General features: G+C 42.0%; 1 protein-coding gene across 3 annotated transcripts in view; it reads left to right on the top strand.

The window, feature by feature from the left end:
• LOC121008125 (rap guanine nucleotide exchange factor 4-like) overlaps positions 1–23,225 on the top strand; it is a 198,810-nt gene that overhangs the window by 128,021 nt on the left and 47,564 nt on the right. For all 3 annotated transcript variants that reach the window (XM_040440478.1, XM_040440479.1, XM_040440480.1), the window contains 2 exons: positions 8,232–8,382; positions 15,031–15,119. In XM_040440478.1, the coding sequence (XP_040296412.1) occupies positions 8,232–8,382; positions 15,031–15,119 (240 nt within the window). The remainder of the gene's footprint in view (positions 1–8,231; positions 8,383–15,030; positions 15,120–23,225) is intronic.

Below are 23,225 nucleotides of genomic sequence, written 5' to 3'. Positions count from 1 at the left end.
GAACAACTGATTCCTATGGCCACAAGAGAGAAAATACACTGCGCACGCACCAGTTACCTGTGGAAGTGTCCTTTGGATTGCGCTGTAGGTGTCAGTCAATGGAAAGGAATCAGCAAGGACAGTTTAAGAGCAGGGCTAATGGGCGGACAGTGTAAGAGTTTTTCTAGCTTCATTTCCTAAGTTATACAGTGCTATAAGTGACCAATAGCTATAACTTTACAACAGTCTCTTCCTGCCATGTAGCATAGTAGCAATTGCTTCACTTTAAGGAGTGATTAATTTCTTAACTTATCTTTATAGGAATCATATAAATCCAAAACCTTCAAATTACAAGAGAGCTAATTGATAATATGTTGGCTTTCTGTAACCACCAGTAGGGGGAGCTTAAATCGGTTTTAATTTGCCTTCTACAAGCTCCCCCTAGTGATGGCTGCAAGCAGACACGATTCTAACATTTCATTCTATGGCTGTCTAAAGGGAATCAATGGGTTTGGAGCAATGTTAAACAATTATTGGTATTATTATTATTACTATATATATTATTATTAGACCTATTCAGATAAGAAGCAGACAAATAGGCGCACAAAAAAAATGCTGATCTTGCCCTCAGAAAGTCAAAGCAAATCATACGTAGTAGCCGGCTGACAGATCCCGGCCACGGATTTAAAGTTCCCTGTAAGATATGACATGTTCAAGGACCAAATCTTTGCTTCTTCAACTCTTAAAACCTATCAACAAGAATAATCATTAAGACGTATGATCTTGTCTTGTATTGAAAGGACAACAGCAAATTATATTGTGGACGCTTAGAAAGAGAACGCATTAGCCCTTCAGAAATGCAGGGTTTTTTCAATCCTTGTGTTGGGAGTTTCTGGTGAAGTGTCCAGCAATATAACTATCATTGTCAGACGTTGCCTGGTTCCATGTATTTCATACATCATCAAATACACACCGAGTATTCCCGGCCATTCTCCAGTTCTGACAATATAATTGTAGTGTGTGGAAATTACTATTTTTGCATGAAATTATTTATGGATATAATTGTTACTTTCCAGTTGTAGTTTATGGATGTGTTTCAGACGGCCTGATACAACTTTGTAGAGGTCAATAGAAATATAATTTCAGTACAACAAACTCTGAAGTGAAAACTATAAACTAGGGATAAAAAGCGGAAATCCGATATAAGACACAATTTTGTGCTTCTTTCTGTAGTGCAAATTTAATTCAGTTCTCTGTATTGTGAACTTGTATTGTGACTGTTAAACAGTTTTGAAGCGTAAATTTCTAGACTATGAAGAATGCATTACACTTAAGAACATAGGGATGTCTCTAATATTAATATATATGTTCATTAGGCTACATGCACACGACCGTATGTGTTTTGCGGTCTTTTGACATCCGTATGCCATCCGTTTTATTTTTTTTGCGGATCCATTGTAACAATGCCTAAAACGGACAAGAATAGGACATGTTCTATTTTTTTTTGCTGGGCTACGGAATGGACATACTGATGCGGACAGCACACGGTGCGAACCCATTAAAATGAATGGGTCTGCATCCTATCCGCAAAAAAAATGGAACAGGCACGGAAACAAAATACGTTCGTGTGCATGAGGCCTTAGTCTGGATCTTTGTTAAGTGTGGATTTTCAAGATTTCACTATATGCATTTCATAGGGTAAAGGCCAAAGTGAAAATAAAGCCTTTTCCAGAACATAGGGACACATTGATTAAGACCTAGCGTTTTAGACACCTATCTTAATAAAGGCCCATAGCTGGCAATGGATCCGCTTCTAAGACCTAGCGTGAGCGGGGAGAAGTTGCAGTTTTTTCCCTCTATATTATTGCACTGTGCATGTCTGCACCATTAATCCAGAGCGGATTTATGAGTGACTTTAAATTCTTATATATAGAGGGGGTCACGAGTGGGGGGCTCCATTTGGCAATGGTATATGGACAGAGGTTGTCTTTGTGAGAAAATCTAGTATTCATCGCACCTGTTGCAATCAGGGAGCATCTATGTAATTTACTATCGCTCTGTCCTCCAGAGGGGGGCTCGCTCCTTATAATGACTCTTCACCTTGGCTGATGGAGGTTCCATGCAAAAGACGCTTAATGAGGTCAATATGTCCTAACTGGGCATCTAGACAGGGTTTGTCTTGAGGCAGAAACCCCTCTTAATTTCTTCCTGCCCACTTGTGCTGCCCAATCATCATCTGTACTGATCAGTCATGAACCATTTGGTATCTGCTAGATATTACAGGATCCAGCTAAGGGACTATTTCATACAGCAGATCAAGTGGTTCAGATAAGCTCTTTACAGGGGATGAGGTGTTAAAGGGGTTATATATGACTACAATAATAATGGCTTATCCTTATAATGGCACCAATACCGTTCAGATAGCTACAGCTCTTCAGTAAGTGGTGTGTCCCCTTCATCGTTTACCAGGCACACCTCCATACTTTTGGAGCTCTACAGCCCCTTCAGTTACCTAATCATTTTAGGTGCCAGGAGTTGGACCCTCACCAATATGTTATTGATATCTTTTAAAAGGGTTACACCATAATTGATGTAAAAAATCATACCTCACAGAGTACATGACATACTCTCTATCAAAGCTAGAACCAGCCCTGTACCTCACGTAGATCCAGAGATCTCCCGATTCATTGCTCCAATTGCTTTGCTAGATTCTCTTCAGCCTGGCCACTAAGATGGCGCGTCTTTTCTTAGGGGACATGTCCTTTCTGCTGCTCTCTCCATGTAACCGTCTTCCGCAGAGCTGCACGCTGACTTGTGATTCCCCCTCCGGGGAACCCTGACACCCCCTTCCGGAGGTACAACAGACAGGGGAAATGTCTAGCAACCATGCTGGAAAACAACACCAAACATACCAGACATGGAACACCAAACTAGACATTACAACACACCATTACATAAACACACAACAAACAAAGAAACTTGTAAGGAAGGGTACCAAAACGGGGGAACAAAGGGGAGACATCATGGTGACATCGATGTCCAACTAGGAGGCCCTCAAACTGGATCGATGACATATTCAGGACAGGAGCAACTCCAGCACACACCAAGGCTGGAGGACAACTGACTCCAGCCTGGAAGCCACAGGCAATATGAACCCAGTGGCCACACCCAGCCAGATAGTTAACCCCAAAGACACCAAACAGGGGAGGAACCAGGAGAAGGGGAGCAAAGCACATACATGCTGCGAAAACAATGCGTTGCCCCTGGAAACCAGTATGCACGGCTAAAGTGTCACGGACCATAATACCGAGGCTGTCACAGTCAATGTCTCAATAACTTGTCTTGCCTTGAGCATCATTTACAGCTTGACAACGACGTCTCATGCTGTTCACAAGTTGACTCTTCTTGAAGGGCAGCCCTCAGGTCATTGAGATTCTGGGGTACATAATTACGAGCATCTACACGGCAACTCAGCTGCTCCCATAGGTTTTCAAAGGGATTCAGGTCTGGAGAAAGTGCAGGGCACTCCATTTGAGGTACCACAGTTTCCAGCAGTCTTTCCCTAATGATGCAACCTCGATGAGCTGGAGACTGTCCATGAAGATAAAATTAGGCCTGTGTTGTTCATGCAGAGGCACAATGACTGGATTAATGAGGTTATTCAAGTAGTATGGTCTTGTCACTGTACCATTTACAAAGTGTAGGGCAGTTCTGTATTGACTAGACACACCTGCCCACACTGTAACACCACCACCACCAAAGGCTCGTCTGGTGACAATAGTGGCTGATGCATAGCGCTCTCCTTGATGTCATTGGCAGCCATCATTTCTCCTTAGCGTGAATCGACTTTCATCAGTGAGCAGCACTGAGTCCCATGTCCAGCGTACATGCTCCCTGGCCCATGCAAGACAATTATGCCTGTGCCTGGTGTTGTGGTCAGGTACCCTTGCAGGTCTTCTAGCACGCAGACCACGCTAATGTAAATGGTTTTGAATGGTCTGGTGTGACAGTTGGGTGCTTCTCACCTCCCTGAAATGAGCGTGGAGTTGTTTGACATTTATCATCCGATTCCACAAGGCATTGTTCACAATGAAGCGGTCATCAGTGTGGGATGTGGCCAAAGGACGTTCACTTCTATGGCTTTCTGTGACTCTTCCAATACAGTCTCCAATCTACTGATGACCCTCTATGACAATTTAAGCCCAGTGGCCACTTCCGTCCGAGAACATCCTGCTTGAAGCCTCACAATGGCGAGGTACTGTTGATTCTTAGGTGTTGTCTTGGTCTCATGATGTTAATATGTGAACAGTATGTTTAAATACCAATTCCAATTGAACAAGGAAATTTATTGGGCGATTGATGGATCAAACACCTGTTGTGAATTTTTCCGTTAAGCTCCTTGTTAGAGAACAGCAAGTTGTGCAAAAAGTACTGAAACATTGAACAGTTGGACATGTGCATCCAAAAGTTTAGAGAAGGTCACATTAAGTTCACCTTCAGTGCATTAAGTGCATTTTAGGTTCATCCTGATATTTCACCTACAAGCCAAATACCCAAAACTTTGTGTAAGTAGTGTATATTAAAATGAGATTGGTGGCACAACCCCTATAAGGTCTGGAGGGTGTCGAAAGGAATTGCGACAAAAGAGATCGACACTATACCTTAAAATCACAATTTTTCCCCAAAGTTTTGAAAATTCTAAAAATGATTGTTAAATTACATATTTTGCCTTTAAATCTTTGCAATAATATGTTGACATCTGGGGGTGACACGTGGTAAACAAATATGCCTTCATTAATATAAGTTATGAAAGGAAAGCAGAACATAAAATAACGTTATAATCCATTGTGTTAAACGTCGCCCTGAGAAGCGGAGCGTCGTCAGCGTATCTCACAATGTAATCATGTCTAATGAGCGCAAATTACAATCTGTGTATATTTTGCTTCTTTCCTTATTTTTGTAAACCTTAATCTCTGTTCCGAGAGCTATCATTAGTTGGATTTAAAGTAAGTAAATGTGAAATAAGAAAATGCCAAAAATTACAGGTACCTGCGGTGAGTTTGATAATAGCTAGGTAAAAATATATGAAATAATTATATGGCTGGAGAGACTGAACGAGAACATGACTAAGAGGAACATTAAACTTGTAATTCACTTCTTTTTTTTTTAACACCGACTGTATTGACAGCGTTACAGCGTGTTATTGTGTTGATTGTTTGGAAGTGCAGAGGCTTTCATGGAAGACGGCAATAACTAGCTTTAATGAATGCCATCTATGCCTTGGGAAGTCATTGTGTAATTTTACAGTATGATTAATTTAGAGGAAAGGCTCGATTTTACTGCACTTAAGTAAATGATGGGATGTCCCAGTCCTCATCCATGAATTTGATTGTTCCTAGTGAAAAACCTTTTTGGTATGCATGCATCATGTGTGGTGATGTTGGGAGTCCTCTTTGTGAACCTCACTTATGCCTTGAACATTGAGAGTAAGTCTTCTGTTTTTTGCCTGGCGCCATCTCCACTCTTAACTTCATTTTTGGCCACTTACTTGCCAAAGTCTGAAGGTGATGGAGGATGTGAGATGCATCTTGTTTTTTGTTTTTTGCCATCAACGAAATGCTTTGCAGCCCAACCCCCATTTGAGCGATTCCCTGCCATCTTTTCCATCCTCTTTTGAGCTGCAACCCTGCCCCTCAATGTATTTTGGGTTGTCGGGGCTGTGTCCCGTGATGCAGAGTCCCAGAGCCACATGCAGTTCCAGGAGAAAGCAGCCCTCGATGCTGTGCCCGGGGGAGGGTTGCAAGCTCTTTTGGTAGGTCTCTTCTTTAACCTTATAAAGGTTACATAGCACACATTATCACAAAGTGCCCCCCTGGTGATGAACTGTAATCTGTAGGATTCGCCTTCAATGCAGCACTACTACAGGGAAAATTGAACATTTTGCAGTGTTCATTCAAGTCTTTGGGGGAAATTTACAGTATCACCCCCATATTCCAGAAAACTGGGGTAAAAAAGTCGCAAACCCTGCGTTTTGTGCGACTTTTTAAGCACCATTTCCACAAATTGTTTTGTGTAAATGGCATTTAACCTCCATCCAATTTTCTGCAAAGTGTGAGTGGGGCCATGGGCCATTGGAGGTCTATCATCATTCATGGCAGCGACTGCTGGGGCACACACTTACTTTATAATGCATTGTGCAACTCATCAGTGCAGGAGATATCGAGAGTGATTTAGAAAAGCCGTTGTTGATAAATCTCCCCCCAGTGGGTTTTCTATGTAAGTTAGGACAGGATAGGTCCTCAGTAGGCATGATCCATGTAGCCATGTAGGATCCTGAACAGAAGACCCTCTCTGTTGTATAGGTTGTATGAAAATGGGTTTTCTAAACTAAACCATTACATATTTAATTGACAGGGGCCAAACAATAGTGTGAGCAACAGTAGGAACTGAACTACAGGAACTCTAAGGGGCCTAAATGCACCCAAGATGTCGCTTGTATCAGGGGTTTTACTTCTTTTGGCTTACAGATTTTTGCCCCACAGCCCAGAACGGGAGATAGGAGTAATGAAGGTAAAAGAAAGACATTACAGCTACCTTCATAAATGGTAATTTTTTAAAAAAAATATTGAAACCCAAGTTTTGAAGTGCCTTCTAATATAAAATTTAAATAAGCATTATCTGCTGGAGTACAGAGTTCTTCTTTACACTGATTTCTGGGTTGGAACCGTACAATTGCACCCAGAATCCCTGCAGCAGAGGGCCACTGAACCAGTTACAGGTGCACAGTTTAAACGATGAATGTTTACAGCGCAGGCGACTGTGATTAAGTGAAATCCAGTTAACTGAAGCAGCAGATACGGGATTGTTGCTGTATGTATATATGTATATAGAGGAAGGCTTACAAAAGCCAAAAGAACCAGAAAGTAATTGGGAATAAAGAATGAGTAAAGTTTTCTAACATGACAAGAGGGGACAGTATTTGAACAACCGAAGACCTTACACCAGGTTATAACCTCACTGGAAAAGATGATGGCACGCTTGAAGGTTTAGTGGTGTGAACAGTAGCAGATGACACCGAGAAGGGAAGCCGAGACAAGAGGGGAGCAAAGGCCACAGTCGTGGATTTAGGAGTGTGAGGAGGTTATTGGTGTTAGGACCCATTCATTTTCAATGGGTCCTGGAAAAAAACGGACAGCTCAATGTCTGATTTTTTTCAGGACCCATTGGAAATAAATGGGTCCAGATCTGGTCCAGATCTGTTCAGCAAAAAACGGAACAGATCAGGAAAGAAACAACGGACGTGTGAATGGACCCTTAGAGGGGATTCATGGACAACATATTCTGCTCTAAAAAAGCAAAATACCAAATACTGAGAGACAGTGAAATAAAAAGAGACAGCTGTCTGCCCGTTTCAGCTAACAGTCTTCCGAATTATGTGTTACTGGGGTGAATTTGGTTTATTTTCATTATCCATTTTCTGTCATTTTGTGTTTGTATATTGACTGATATTTACATAAAGATAACCAAAAAATAATAATTTTGAAAAGAAATTTCATGTGCTGAATGAATTCATGTAATGGACAATCATAGTGCCACAAGATGGCGCTCATGTACTGTTCATCCTCGGAAAAATGAAAACTGTATCGGTCTCTCCATTGAAAACGATGACTGTTTATGATAGTGACTACTTGTCTAATCCCTTTTTCATCAAAACCTCTGGCTTCTCTGCTTAGATATTTTTGGGAGATTAAGATGTTCCTGGCTGCAATGGGAAAACAACAACAAATGGATATGATAGGAATGGATTATAAAATTTCCTGGTCATAGAATAGTGTATAGATGGTTTGTAAGGCTTTTCTGCAGTTTTTGCATATAGTTCATTTGATTGTCAGTGTTTTTTTATATAATGGTTGCAAGACTCGGATTTCCTGCAGTTCTACTAAACCGGACTTAGATCAGCATAGAACCCCATAGTGGTCTTAACTTGGTTAATCAAAATCAGGTCCCGAACTCGAAAACCCTAACCATTCTGTGTATTTTTGGATTCGTGGAGTAGTAAGCCTCCTGACCTTTCAGGAAAATCTATGATCAGATTACCCCTTTAACTTAGGTGCTCAACATATGCATATATGTAGCTATACTGTGTATGTGTATATATATATATATATATATATATATATATATATATATATATAGATATACATATATACACACGTATTATTTCACATTTTGCTTCCTTAACCCCACTGCACTTACCATTCCCAACCTTCCCAAGGGACGGAGCAGGAGAAGATGGATTATGCCATCAATAACAAACGTAGGGTGATACGATTGATACAACTTTGGGCCAGCCTGTACGGAGACTTATTGCGGGAGGATGAGGTCGCAATGGCTTTCCTAGAGGTAAGTGGTAGCTTGTTTTGTATAAAGCAGTCCGCATGTGTGTTAACTGTATAGAGACTATAGGAGAAAATGTCAGGTTAATGTTATTAGAACTACTTCTATAGGGAATGGGGATCAGTGCATTGTGGGTAAGCTCGAAATCGGTCTGTGAAAGGGGTTGCAATATATGAATCTGGGAGTCAGAGTCCTATGGTAGAGAACTTCTACAATCTGTGCATTTTTATAGCTATTGTATTAAAATGTTGAGCGTCTCTTGTGACATGGTCATTTGTGCTTGTGATGGTCTCTCCGGGCTATGTATACGTATCTCTCAAGGGCATGTGGGCCATAGGCGAAGGCCATGTGGCTGGTACGGGGCCCTGGTTGGTCCAATACCTTTGCTATTTGGGTGTTAAAAAGCTGCACAGGACTCCTCTCAATGGAGGGTACTGCCTTGTTGGCAAATACGGGGCTGAGGAATTGGTCTAAAGTATGTGGAAGGAGCAATTAAGGCCTTTCTGCTATTTACAGAAGGATAAAGGATGGCACATTTTGTCACAGGGTCAATGTGTGGAACCACTAATAAGGAACATATTGGGGCAGATTTACTAATAATGTCATACTTTACACTGTCTAAAAATACGAATCACAGTATTAAAGGGGAATCCAAAACCTATAATGCCCCCCAAAATGCCCGGGATCCTCATACAGGCTATACTTACCCTGCTCCCTGGCACCCTCGTCACCCCTGATGTCCGCACGGCTGCTGCTTCATCTCTGACGCTAGGGAGACTCGTCCCCGTTGCGGCCTGCTATTGGCTGCTCCCCCTGTCGCCGAATGTTTTGATTTGCGCGTCAGTGAGATGCAGCAGCGGCCATGCGGGCATCAGGAGCGACCCGGGGGCCAGGGAGCGGGTTAAGTAAAACCTGTATGAGGTGCCCGGGCATTTTGGGGGTCATTATAGGTGTTGGATAACCCTTTTAGCATTAGGCAAATTTTACTCTTCTGGTTAATAGACGTTTGTAAATTTTCCAAGCCAGATTTACAGTAGACTTCCATTTGTGTGCCAAAAAAACCTGTCTAGTCTAAGTTTACACTACCTATACGTTGGTGTTGTTTCACTGCAAAAATGCACCAAAATTGGAGGTGCATTTAGGCCACGCCACTTTCACCGTTAAGTCAAGCCCCTTTCATGTGAAGCCACGCCTTATTGGATGAATTTTTAAAAAGGCTTAAAAAAACGGTTGGTAAGTGTGATGCTAAGCGTACATGGCATATTTTTTTTTTGCCAAATGCACCCAAAAAAACTGGCGCATTTTCAATAGTAAATCAGTCCCTTTGTCCTCTAGAGGCAATGCTTCCAGGGGAGAAGAGGTATAGGCCCCATGCCTTACTATGTGAGCTCTAATACAGCTCTGTGCACACAGTATATTAGAGATCGGCATACAATGCACTTTCCTAATATTAAAGTTTGAGAACGGCTAAATAAAAATGCAGATTACCGATAGCCCAAACTGAATTCTCGTGATAAAGTTGTGAACTTTCCATCCGATCTACTGATTGCTAATAGAAGCAAATAAAAGAGCGCTAGAGAAATGTCCATGGATTCTGCGGCATCAATACTGCATCGTTGTGCTAATGCCGATCCAGTGGGAGAAAGGTTACTTCTTCTCCCACTCTTCATTATAAGCTTTTATAAATGTCAATTATGTTGCAATTTTCTTAAAAGACTTTACGATACAATCGCTTCCGTCTAAAAATATACATAATGATCGGAATAAGATGGTAAAGTCATTGAGAAGCATGATTTTTACACAGAACATGGATTTTAGAGGCTTGCCTCCATGAGATACATGGGTAACCTACAATTACACTACACATGGCTGTTATTAGAGGGAGAGTGCAATCATTTTATATTGCACTTGCCTCCACTGGCAGCGCTGTGTCCTATTAACCAATTAGAATATTACTTTACTCCCCTATAGAATGACAGAAATCAAAGTGACACCACCGGAAAAAAAGCTACCATGAGATATGGACGGGTCCGGAGCCCGACCAAATTCTGATTTGCCCCCTCTTACTTTATCTCATGAAGACATTTATCTCTTTGTTTCTATCTGGTTTGTGTAATCTCTGCTATTGTAAGTTGTTTGACCCCATATCCATAGGATAAACCTGTCATGTACAAGTTTTTACTCTTAGGCTACATGCACACACTATCAGTTTTTCATTGCCATTTTTCAACCACTTGTGCATCCATTTTCTGTCTGTCTGTCCTGGTTTTAATGGCTGTTTTTAAATAAAACCCCAATCCCTGCAGTATACATAATCTCCCCCCTAGTAGCCCCAAATGTCACTCACCTCATTCAGAGGCAGTTGCTCCTCTCTTGATTGTGAAGGACCTGCGCTCAGAGTGATGGTGTCACCACGCGATCATGCTGGGAGCGCGCAGTGACATCATCACGCTTAGCGCAGGTCCTGGATCAGGTGAGTGATTTTAGTTTGCTAAAAACAAACCTTAAAGGACCACTATGGGGGATACTGGGGACCACTATAGGGGACATTATTACTGCTGGGGCCACTAAGGCTACATGCACATGACACACGGCCATTTTTAGCACCAATGAAAGTCTATGGGGCTATTCACATGGCGTTTATTTTTAAATAGCCAGTGAATAGCGGCCGTCGAAGAATAGGACCTATTTTTGGCCGTTTTCATGGCCAGATGGACCCCATTGAAATCAATTTGACCATTTTTAACAGCCGCTTAGACTAGAGTGCACCCGTGTAATGGTCGTTAAAAAACGGGTACAATGTGGCCTTTTTGGGGTTAAAAAAAAATTAAAAATACTTACCTTATCCACTTGCATGCGCAGAGGCAGTCGCTCCTCTCTTGATTCTGAAGGACCTGCGCTAAGCATGATAACATCACCACGTGCTCATGTGGGGAGCAGGCGGTGACGTCATCAAGCTGAGTGCAGTTCATTTTCAGTTAAAAGAGGCGCGACTGATTCTATGCATGCAAGTGGATGAAATTAGTATTTTTTTTTTTTGGTAAAACAAAACATCTGGAGGCCACTATAGAGGACATTATTGCAGATGGGGGCCACTATGAAGGACATTACTGTATTATAGATGGGGGCCACTATGGGGCATATTACAGATGGGAGCCACTATAAGTGACATTATTACAGATGGGGGCCACTATAGGGGGGCAGTGAGCAGACAGTGAGCAGCACTATATGTACTCACATCATTTATAGGGAAAGACAGGGGCAGCACTATATGTACTGACATCATTTATAGGGAAAGACAGGGGCAGCACTATATGTACTTGCATCATTTATAGGGAAAGATAGGGGCAGCACTATATGTACTGACATCATTTATAGGGAAATACAGGGGCAGCAGTATATGCACTCGCATCATTTATAGGGAAAGACAGAAAACTGTACAATAAAAAGTTAATGAGGTCCCCTCCTGTCCATTGTGTTTGTGGCCCATGTGGCCGTTCTCAAAGAACAGGAAATCTTGGCATATTATTAAGCTTACTGGCCAGTGTGAAACCTGCATGATTTTAGAGTTTTTAAACTGCAGATAGTGACATGTAAATATGTTTAACATAAAAACTCGATTTTAACAATAGGCTATTTTCTGATGAGACATTCCCTTCAAAGTTTATTATTGTATGGAAATGTATGCAATTTTTTAATATTTGGAAATATCTTATGTACAGTATCTTATAAATGTTAAAAAGGGAAATTTGATTTACCCAAGGAATAGTCTAGTTGTAATTAGACAGGTAGCATTTCAGCTAATGAAGGATGCTAACCATTGTTCCCTGGGTTCAGAAACCCTTTACTCATGATCAGGCCATGCAGATTAAACCCACAATATTTCAATTAGTATCCTGGATCTGTGTGTGCCTACAGATGAGCCGGTTGGGCTTAATAACCCCAGCTCTGCAAATCTCCCAGGGCGAAAATCACCTTGAAACTGTTGTAGGTTTCTTATAGATTTCCAATTATCCAAAGGTATCTTTCGCTATTTCAGGATTAAGCCATCATTATCCAATAATATACAGGGTAGTCGGTTAGGAAATTGTCAGCTTTATAGAAAAAATAAGAATATCGAGATTGAGCCGCAACCATAAGGCTTGGCTGCAAGGTGTTTTTCTATTTTATTTTTAATTTAGAACAGCAAGAACATATCCAAAAATCCATTTCTGAAGCCTTACATTTAGTTGCATTTTCCCTACATTTGCCAGGGTTTAGTTCAGTCAATAGCGCTCATATTGGGAAACTCATGTGGAATCGGTGTCTAAAGCAGGGATGCTCAAACTGGGGCCCTCCAGCTGTTGCAGAACTACAACTCCCAGTATGCCTGGACAGCCTTCAGCCGTTGGGGCATTATGGGGGTTGTAGTCCCTGGTCTAAAGCCAGGTTGCAACAAAAAACACAGCGAGAACACATGGACCGCTGCAGTCAGTCACTGGCCTCTTTGGTATACAGCTGTCACAGGTTGTCGACATGACATCATCACTTCAGCGAGGTAAACAGAGCCCGTCTGGGAGAACCGGAGTGCTGGCACTGGATCTGCCAGATAAGTCATGGTAAAATCTTAAAGAGGCTGTCTGGGAATTACTATTGATGACCTATCCTCTGGATAAGTCATCAATATCAGATCAGAGGGACCTTGACTTCCGGGATCCCCGCCGATTAGCTGTTAGAAGAGACCAGGCTCTCTTGTTACAAATTGCAGCTCAGCTCCTTCAAGCCAATGAGGCGGAGCTGCAATACCAAGCACTGCCGCTATACGATGTACGGCGCTGTGCTTAGAAAGCTGCCGGGAGCTGACTGTGCTCACCAGAGCTCCTGAGGGTGCTGGGACTCAGACTCCTGCCGATGTGATAATGATGACCTATGACCTATCCAGGTTATCATTACCTGGATAACCCCTTTAATTGCAGGCTGATCCCCTGGACTATCTGTTTTCCTCCTGAAACCAGACAAATTCTTTACATGTGTTTTACCTTCACACTGTTATACCACATCAATTTGTGCCGTAAATGGATGATCAGTAGGAGCCCAACCCTCGGAAGTCCTGTGTCGTCCTATTTGCAATGACTGGCCACACAGGTGGACACTTGTTATTAAACTCCATGAGAGATACAGTCACATTGTATAAAAATGGAAAGTTATTTAACCTTAAAATATACAGTATTTTTATGATTTCTGCTGAAACCTTAGTCTTAAAGGATAACTGTCATATTTTCACTCAAAATTCAATTTTCATATATGTTGTTGCTGCTGTGGTGATAATCCATAATCACTGATTATTGTGTTCACATACCACTTGTTTAATAAGATTCCGCCCATAGCAACCGCTCCTCACAAGACTTCTTTCTGATAATCTTCTCAAGATGGCCGCTGATGCCCTTACCCTGAGGCTAAGACCTCCCTCCCTAACTACCCAGAATTCATTCGGCTCATCTCGGGAACGTGCAGCCTCACCCCAGACTTAAACACGCCCTCTTCCTCCTGAGTATTGTTGATCGCGAATATTCTAATCGTGAATTTTTATCGCGAATATCGGCACTATCCCGGTCCGATGGGAGCGCACACACAGCGTTCAGGACTGCCCACTACTACGTCCTCCGTCTTCTGTATATAGAAGATAGGAGACGGAGGACACCTAGCAACGCTGTTTTAGGGTACTTTCACACTAGCGGCAGGACGGATCCGACAGACTGTTCACCCTGTCAGATCCGTCCTGCCGCTATTTCGCCGGACTGCCGCTCCGTCCCCATTGACTATAATAGGGATGGGGGCGGAGCTCCGGCGCAGCATGGCAGTGCACGGCGAGAGGCCGCCGGACTAAAAGTACTGCATGTCCAACTTTTTAGTCCGGCGGCCTCTCGCCGTGTACTGCCGGAGATCCGCCTCTGTCCCCATTATAGTCAATGGGGACGGAGCGGCGGTCCGGCGGCACGGCGAAATAGCGGCAGGACGGATCCGACAGGGTGAACAGCCTGTCGGATCCGTCCTGCCGCTAGTGTGAAAGTAGCCTAAGCCGCACCACTGAAATGCCTGGGGGAGAAAAGAACATGCTGCAATTACTAGGTAATTCAATACCTATACAAAAGTATTATCTAGGGAACTAAGGTAAACTTAGTCAGACCAATCCAATTACATTTAAAAAAATGACAGTTACCCTTTAATAACACTGGAAGATGAAGATAGTCATGCTAAAGCTAAAGGGGTATTCCACTTTCATAATATTGATGACCAATCCTAATAATAGACAATCTGATATTGATTACCTATCACCCCTACCCATCAGCTGTTTGAAGGGGCCACAGCGCTTGTGCTGTGTCCTCTTCACTGTCGTCTGCTTTGCAGTGATGATGCAGATTTTAGTCCCATTCACTTAAATTTACGATGTGCAGATAAACATCGAACAGGAAGCAGGGCTTGCTCAAGCAATGCAGCCCCTTAAAACAGCTAATGGGGGGGGAACTGGGGGATCTGATATTAACGACCTACCTTGAGGATATGATGAAAGCAGACAACCCCTTTAAAAATATGAAGCAAGAAGTGTCCAAGCCCCATGGATTTCATACCTATTTTTTGTCATGATTTTAATTATTTATGTGTCTTTTTCGGTAGGAATTTTACGTGTCTGTATCCGATGACACGAGAACGATCGCCGCTCTGAAGGATCAACTTCCTGAGCTTGAGAGAATAGTAAAGCAATTGTAAGTAGTTCAGAGCTTCATATCAGTAAGAATATATTATCCACATAAAGTTGTGTGTAGCAGGAGCTTCAAGCTGTAAAAGTCGGGGTCCATCTTGGCCATTGTATCATCTTGCTTGTTTTCGCCAACAATTACCCATATGTATTAGCAATGGCTGATTCTTCTCCTAGCTGTGACTTGGTTAGCCTTTCACCTGCACCGGAGGATTCATTTACCAGGTTTAAGATTTCTTATTGGCAAATTTAAGAAAAAGTAGGCAATCCAATCTTCCCTTTGTAAGATAAATTTGCAAATCAGTAAATTAGTAAAACAATTCACTCATCTCCTCTTGCCAGTATACCAGAATTGTAATTGAAGACTGATCATGCCATCATTTTGTTGTTATTAAATTCCAATGAATATATGTGAACGGATGCAAACTCCGATTTTTGCATTGCAAAATGACTTTCAGTCTTCCTTATAGATATTACGCATAGGAAATGTTAAAAAGAATCTGTCAGCAGGATCAACCCTACTAAACTACAATAATATCTGGTAGGGTTGATCCGTAGTAGTAAAACAGTAGTTTTGTTATGTCTCTGATGTGCCATTACTTTGTATTATTGTTTTTATTTTTATGGAAGCATGCATATTGGTGCCCTGAGGTGTGAGCCTCTAGATCTTCAACACCCTGCGCCTTCTGCCACTCCTTCTTTCCAGGCATGGGGCAATCGTGCCAGACACCTAGCCGAGCCCTGTAATCTCGTGCTTGTGCCATCACTGGCAGGATTGATGCATACACAAAGCATCTGCTTCGGCTGCCTAAACAGATGCAAGATTAATTTTTCAGAGGCTTACCTCTCTGATATCACCTTTCATCTGGGGAGCAAATAGACCCAAGTTGTCAATGTTGAACTTAACTCGCTTTAAAAAAGAAGGGGGAATGTCTCTGCCAGACATTCACATGTATTACCTTGCAGGGCAATTAAGGAATATCAAGTCATGGTTGAATCCGATAGGTTCTCTTTATAGACAGGAAAAACAACTTGCTGACTATCTGGGACTCGTTAACCTATGGCCGGTTCTGGAAAGACCAAAGTTATTCCCACGTAGACTTTTGCCAATCCACAGAGTGGCGGTTCAGGTATGGACGGCGTGTAAACGGCTGCATGGCGTGGAGGCGGAACTGCTGGAAACCCCGATTTGGGATAACCCCATGTTCCCAGATTTGATGACATTGCAAGGCGGGACATTCTGGAAGGAACATGGGGTTGTCACAATGGGAAATATCTATGATAATAATGTTTTCGGTGATTTCGAATCCATGAGCCGTAAATATGCACTTCCAAGGCAAGCATTTTATAGATACCTACAATTGAGACACGTTATGCAGACGCACTATAGAGACACCCCGATTCTCTTGTCCTCATTTCCAATGATTGGTGTAATACGTTCCCAGGGACCACGTGGTTTCATATCAGCACTATATACTCACCTATTAGATGCCAAGTTGAAAAGCTCCCCGATGCTAGTATTAGATAAATGGAAAGTTCTGATTCCCGATTTGTCCAATGAAGATCTGGAGGGCGTGCTGGAATCCCCTAGACTTGTGTCTCCAGCCATAAATAACAAATTTATACAAGTATGTATGATACATCAGAGTTACCTAACTCCATCTAGGCTATTTAAGATCGGCAGACGTAATCATTCCGAGTGCCACAGATGCACATCAGAGGGTGCTGATTTCTGGCACCTCATTTGGGCATGTCCAGTTAAAAAATCATTCTGGGAGGAAGTAACGAAATTGCTTTCCGATCTACTAGACAGCACAATCTCACTACACCCGAAAATTTGTCTTTTCGGAATATTGGATGAAACTACATATTCACATCATACTAGGATATTTTTGAGGGAGACTTTGTTCATGGCGCGGAAGGCAATAGCCTTGAGATGGATGGGGGATAGGGCACCTACTTTGACGCAGTGGAAACAACTGGTTAATACTATCATACCATACGAAAACATAGTATACAAAAATAGAGGTTGCTCCACCAAATTTCAGAAAGTGTGGGGGGCATGGTGCGCGTCTCCTAGGACAGCATATTCTGTTCGAGGGTTGACAGGAGCTTTGAATGCAGAATAAATTGAATAGATATCCACTTTTACAATGTGTAATAGGGAAAATAGGTGAAAGAAATAGCTAAAGTAGATGAAGCCATACCTAGATTGTTTTGCTCAAATTAGACAATTACCTCATTTTTGGGCAGGAAAAAGGCAAGAGGGAGGACACAGCACATGGTTTATTGTATTGTTTGTTATGCAAAGTCATGTAATCTTTATATAAAAAATGGACTATAATGATGTACATCATGAAGTGAAATATGTACAATGATTGTCATTATTTTTGGCTTTGTGTGTTCAATAAAGCGAATTAAAAAAAAAAACAGATGCAAGATTACACGGCCAGGCGAGATGCCTGGCCCTGGTCATCAATAGGAAAGTGGGAGTGGCAGCAGGAACAGGGCATGCACCGATCCTGCGAGTGATGGCGCAGACACGAGATTACAGGGCTAGACAAGATTCCTGACCCTATTAATTAATGGGAAAACAGAGGTTGCAAGAGGATTGGGACATTGAAGACCTAGTCCTGCCAGGGGCTCAGCCCCACCCTCGGTGCACTAGCAAGCTCATTTGCTTAAAAATCAAAATGATTAATTCTTAATAATGCTACATCAGAGAGACATGAGAAAGCCTACCAGGTATTATGCCATGTTTAATAGGGTTGACACTGCTGACAGATGCTCTTTAAATATGGTTGTTTTTTTTTGTCATGTAGAGTGCTTAGTATCTCTTCTGTACAGTATTTCCTCTAAAAGGTGTGATATAGTCTTACCGATGCCACAAATGGGTAGATGTTTTAATTGACATAACACATCTGCGCACCCTCAATCCATCTGTGATCAGCTGGTAAAATCTAGTAGACCCCACTAGTAGCACTTCCAAATCTGTGATGTAGTCCAAACATAGTAGCCATTAGTAAATCACCCATTATGGGCTATGGACACCTTTGGGGCATTTTTTTTGGGATACAAGGTCAAAAATCAGTCTGTTTCCAGGCTGTCAGTTTCTTTTTTCTTTGAATCCCAGTCATCTGACAGCTCACGTATTGCTCTTATCTCTGATCTCCTGATGTTATAAACGCTCATTATAGCTCAATTCTTATCAACCAGATGACGAAATTACAAGAAAACAGAAATTGACATCCTTCAAACAGACTGATTTTTAACCCTGTAACTCAGAAACAGCTGAACGTTTTCAATAAAGACCGATTGAAAAAAATGCAATAATTAAAAAATGCCCCCGAACTTGTTTTTTTCTTATGAAGTTAGCATGCTTGTATGAATTACATACAGTGGATATAAAAAGTCTGCACACCCCTGTTAAAATGTCAGGTTTCTGTGATGTAAAAAAATGAGACAAAGATAAATCATTTCAGAACTTTTTCCACCTTTAATGTGACCTATAAACTGTACAACTCAATTGAAAAAAAAAAACTGAAATATTTTAGGTAGAGGGAAGAAAAAATATAAAAATACAATAATATGGTTGCAGAATTGTGCACACCCTTAAACTAATACTTTGTTGAAGCACCTTTTTATTTTATTATAGCACTCAGTCTTTTTGGGTAGGAGTCTATCAGCATGGCACATTTTGACTTTGCAAGACTTGCCCACTCTTCTTTGCAAAAACACTCCAAATCATATTGTGAGGGCATCTCCTGTGCACAGCCCTCTTCAGATCACCCCACAGATTTTCAATCGGATTCAGATCTGGGCTCTGGCTGGGCCATTCCAAAACTTTAATCTTCTTCTGGTGAAGCCATTCCTTTGTTGATTTGGATGTATGCTTTGGGTCGTTGTCATGCTGAAAGATGAAGTTCCTCTTCATGTTCAGCTTTCTAGCAGAAGCCTGAAGGTTTTGTGCCAATATTGACTGGTATTTGGAACTGTTCATAATTCCCTCTAGCTTAACTAAGGCCCCAGTTCCAGCTGAAGAAAAACAGCCCCAAAGCATGATGCTGCCACCACCATTCTTCACTGTGGGCATGGTGTTCTTTTGGTGATGTGCAGTGTTGTTTTTGCACCAAACATATCTTTTGGAATTATGACCAAAAAGTTCAACCTTGGTTTCATCAGACCATAACACCTTTTCCCACATGCTTTTGGGAGACTTCAGGTGTGTTTTTGCAAAATGTAGCCTGGCTTGGATGTTTTTCTTCGTAAGAAAAGGCTTTCGTCTTGCCCCTCTACCCCATAGCCCAGACATATAAGGAACACGGGTTATTGTTGTCACATGTACCACACAGCCAGTACTTGCCAGATATTCCTGCAGCTCCTTTAATGTTGCTGTAGGCCTCTTGGTAGCCTCCCAGACCAGTTTTCTTCTCATCTTTTCATCAATTTTGGAGGGACGTCCAGTTCTTGGTAATGTCACTGTTGTGCCATATTTTCTCCACTTGATGATGACTGTCTTCACTGTGTTCCATGGTATATCTAATGCCTTGGAAATTCTTTTGTACCCTTCTCCTGACTGATACCTTTTAACAATGAGATCCCTCTGATGCTTTGGAATCTCTCTGTGGACCATGGCTTTTGCTGTTGGATGCGACTAAGAAAATTTCAGGAAAGACCAACTAGAGCAGCTGAACTTTATTTGGGGTTAATCAGAGCCACTTTAAATGATGCAGGTGTATGCTGACTCCTATTTAGCATTATTTTGAATGTGATTGCTTAATTCTGAACACAGCTACATCCCCAGTTATAAGAGGGTGTGCACACTTATGCAACCATATTATTTTTGTTTTTGTTTTTTTTTCTTCCCTCCACCTAAAAGATTTCAGTTTGTTTTTCAATTGACTGGTACAGTTTATAGGTCACATTAAAGGTGGAAAAAGTTCTGAAATGATTTATCTTTGTCTCATTTTTTTACATCACAGAAACCTGACATTTTAACAGGTGTGTGTAGACTTTTTATATCGACTGTACATACAGATATACATCCACATCTCACGTAAAGCCACCATGACGGCTCTAGCAGGAGGCTCTCCTATTCTCAAGCCTTAGTTGCGGCTGATTGGTATCCTAGAGCTTTCTCGAGCGTACTTTGCATAATAGGAAACTCATAGGGGAGATATCACAGGCTTACTTGGTTTACTTGGCTTACTTGGTTTATTCACAAAAGTTAGCATTTTCTATGGATATCATATCTTTTATACAGAACGCAACCGCATATCCACATAATTAAATGGAATCGAGTTGCCTGCTAAGATCATAAGAAACACTTTGCTAAATGTGCTTTCTGGTCTCCTGTGGCAAACAAAACGTAGCTTTCCAAGAGCAGACACTTCAAGTGCGCATTCCTATTTGGTTATGCTAATAATGTCATTTGGACTCAAATGAGCAATCAAAATTACTTACCTAAAGTCTTCTGTGGCCCTCTGGTTATTCTCCTCGAACGTTGGCCGAACGAGAGGCTGCCGCAGACTTCCCCAGCATGAAACTTCGTGAGATCTCAGATGAATTTTGTTCTTACTGATTTCTACAATTACTTTATTGAAGTAATAGCGACACAATAATTCAAGTGCTTTTCACTAGTTCACATTTGCAGAAAATAAAGGACTCATTATGTAATGAATTCAATATCATTCCTTAACATTTCAATGTCTGGCATTAATTTATAGTTTTATTTCATGCTACATAGCTCATTGAGGCTGCTAAGTTAAAGTACTGGACATATTGGAAAGACAGATAGTATAGTTTAGCTAATAACATTAAATCCATGTGAGAAACGGACCGCCAGCGGTCTTAAAGGGGTTTTCCGGTTTGCATCAACATCCTTTAAATTAATCGTGTATGAAGGTAGCAGTACTTTTGCTATGTATTTCTTTTACCTTTATTGATCCCGTTCCGGGCTCTGGTCACATGATCTTGTCCATGCTGTTCTTTCTTATTTCCTGTGATGTTATATCCTAGGGGCGGGTCAGGGGGCAGTGATAGGGGAGTCTCTATGTAACCCTTGAGGGAGGGGCTATAAACTAGCTGGGTGTTGTTAGGGGCAGTGATAGGGGAGTGTCTATGTAACTTGCTGGGTGGGAGGAGCTATAGACTAGGTGGGCGATGTTAGGGGCGGCGCTGGAGATGAGACATTGAAAGGAGAAGTGCATCATGGGTTTGGTTGGATACAGGAACAGGAAGTGCTACATACAGGAAAGAAACCAGAGTGATTTGGTTTACATGGTGAAAATGGGTCAGGAGAGTCCTAATTGAAAAAAAAAGTATTGGAAAGATGTACATTAGGTAAGCATCTACATGAGCATAACGAGTAAAAACCATAGCAATCCTGGAAAGCCGCTTTAAAATTCAGAGGAGAAGTAGTAGGGAACATGTGGACTTGATAACGGAAAATGCATTTGCAGTAGACTGTGATGCTTGGGCCCTCTATTCCCCTTACATATTAAAGGACTTCCTCTATACACATCCATAGCATTATGCCTTATAGGCAATGACAGATTTGCCTACATGTTAGGTCTCTGGTGGAAGGGAAAATGTACGTACAAATACACTGAACAGTGTAAATTTATGTCATGGGTGTGAATGAGCTAAACTGGCTTCTCACAATGCAGTGGGAGTGACAGGAGGACACACAAGTGCACCACAAATATTCTGCATTGTTTATTAAGACCAAACAAATAATTGAAAGTGATATTGGTGTGGCCTGTTTGAAGGGCAATGTCTAAGGCACCACACAACATGAGATGTAAATCTGATGTGGGTACAGTTTGATCATGCAGATTGATTGTCACGTTAAATGCTTTTGTATTAAAGGGATTTTCTAATGCAAATGCACAAAAACAATTAAAGGGGTTGTCCCATGTCAGACAATGGGGCATATATCTACAATGAGAACGGAGCGGGGAAATGAATGCATGCTCAGCCTCCCTCCATTCATTTCTATGGGGCCGCCGAAAATAGCCGAGCGCTGGCTCGGCTATTTCCGTCTGCCCCATAGAAATGAATAGGAGCAGGGGCCGAGCGTGCGCGGTGCACTCCCATTCACTTCTATGGGAGCAGCACTTGGTGGTGGACGGACCCCGGGAAATCCGGGGTCCTCCAGCCACAGCTCTCTCCGCTCCGTTCTCGTTGTAGGTGTGGGTCCCAGAGGTGGGACCCACACCGATCAGACAATGGGGGCATATCCTAGCAATATGCCCCCTTTGTCTGAGATGGGAATACCCCTTTAAGATTAGTTACTTTGAGAAAGAAATCTTCTCACACGGCTTTTGTAAACTACGGGTCCCATAATTCAGTTGCTTGTGTGGATTCTACAATTAATCTACTGAGCATGCCTGGTACAGCCCACTACTGCTACCCCCCATGCTCCTCTGCAGGGTGCCGTGGATCCTGCCCCCTGAATGTGACCGCACTGATGACATGCCATACATCGGGGGAGTGGACTTAAACCAGGGGCACATAATCGATGTTTGGCATGTCATCACCTTTCAGACAAACTGAGCGCCACTGCAGTCATGTGACCAGCTAGGCAGAATGCGTTAAATATGTAATTGTAAATGTATTAGAAAGATATTTACCTTTGCAAGATAGTAAGGGCAAAAATTAAAGCTAGGTTTCAGAGAAAAGTTGGGCTGACAACCGTCTGTGAATTAATTTGACTATGTGTAACATATCACAATACTGGATACCAGGTGTGACAGTGGTTATTAAAGGTACTTGCCAGTAGTGTCTGATTCCTATAGGTCAGTGATGGCGAACCTTTAAGAGACTGAGTGCCCAAACTGTAACCCAAAACCCACATATTTATCGCAAAGTGCCAAAACGGCAATTAAACCTGAATACCACAGTCCAGTATAGTATATCTTCCATGTACTTTATCATTTAGCTATAATAGCCTGCCTACATTCAGTGCGCTGCCTGTGCTTTTCATAGTGCGCCCTGCGCTGATGAATGGCAGGAAAAGTCTAAGGCATATTGGTACACCATAGACTTTTTCCAGGGTGCGTGTGCCCCCAGAGAGGGCTGTGAGTGTCACCTCTTGCCCCCGTTCCATAGG

Source organism: Bufo bufo, chromosome 7 (assembly GCF_905171765.1).
Source record: "Bufo bufo chromosome 7, aBufBuf1.1, whole genome shotgun sequence".
In the NCBI taxonomy this organism is placed as follows: Eukaryota; Metazoa; Chordata; class Amphibia; order Anura; family Bufonidae; genus Bufo; species Bufo bufo.
The sequence above is the reverse complement of the archived record's forward strand: the minus strand, read 5'-3'. Positions and strand labels throughout refer to the sequence as shown.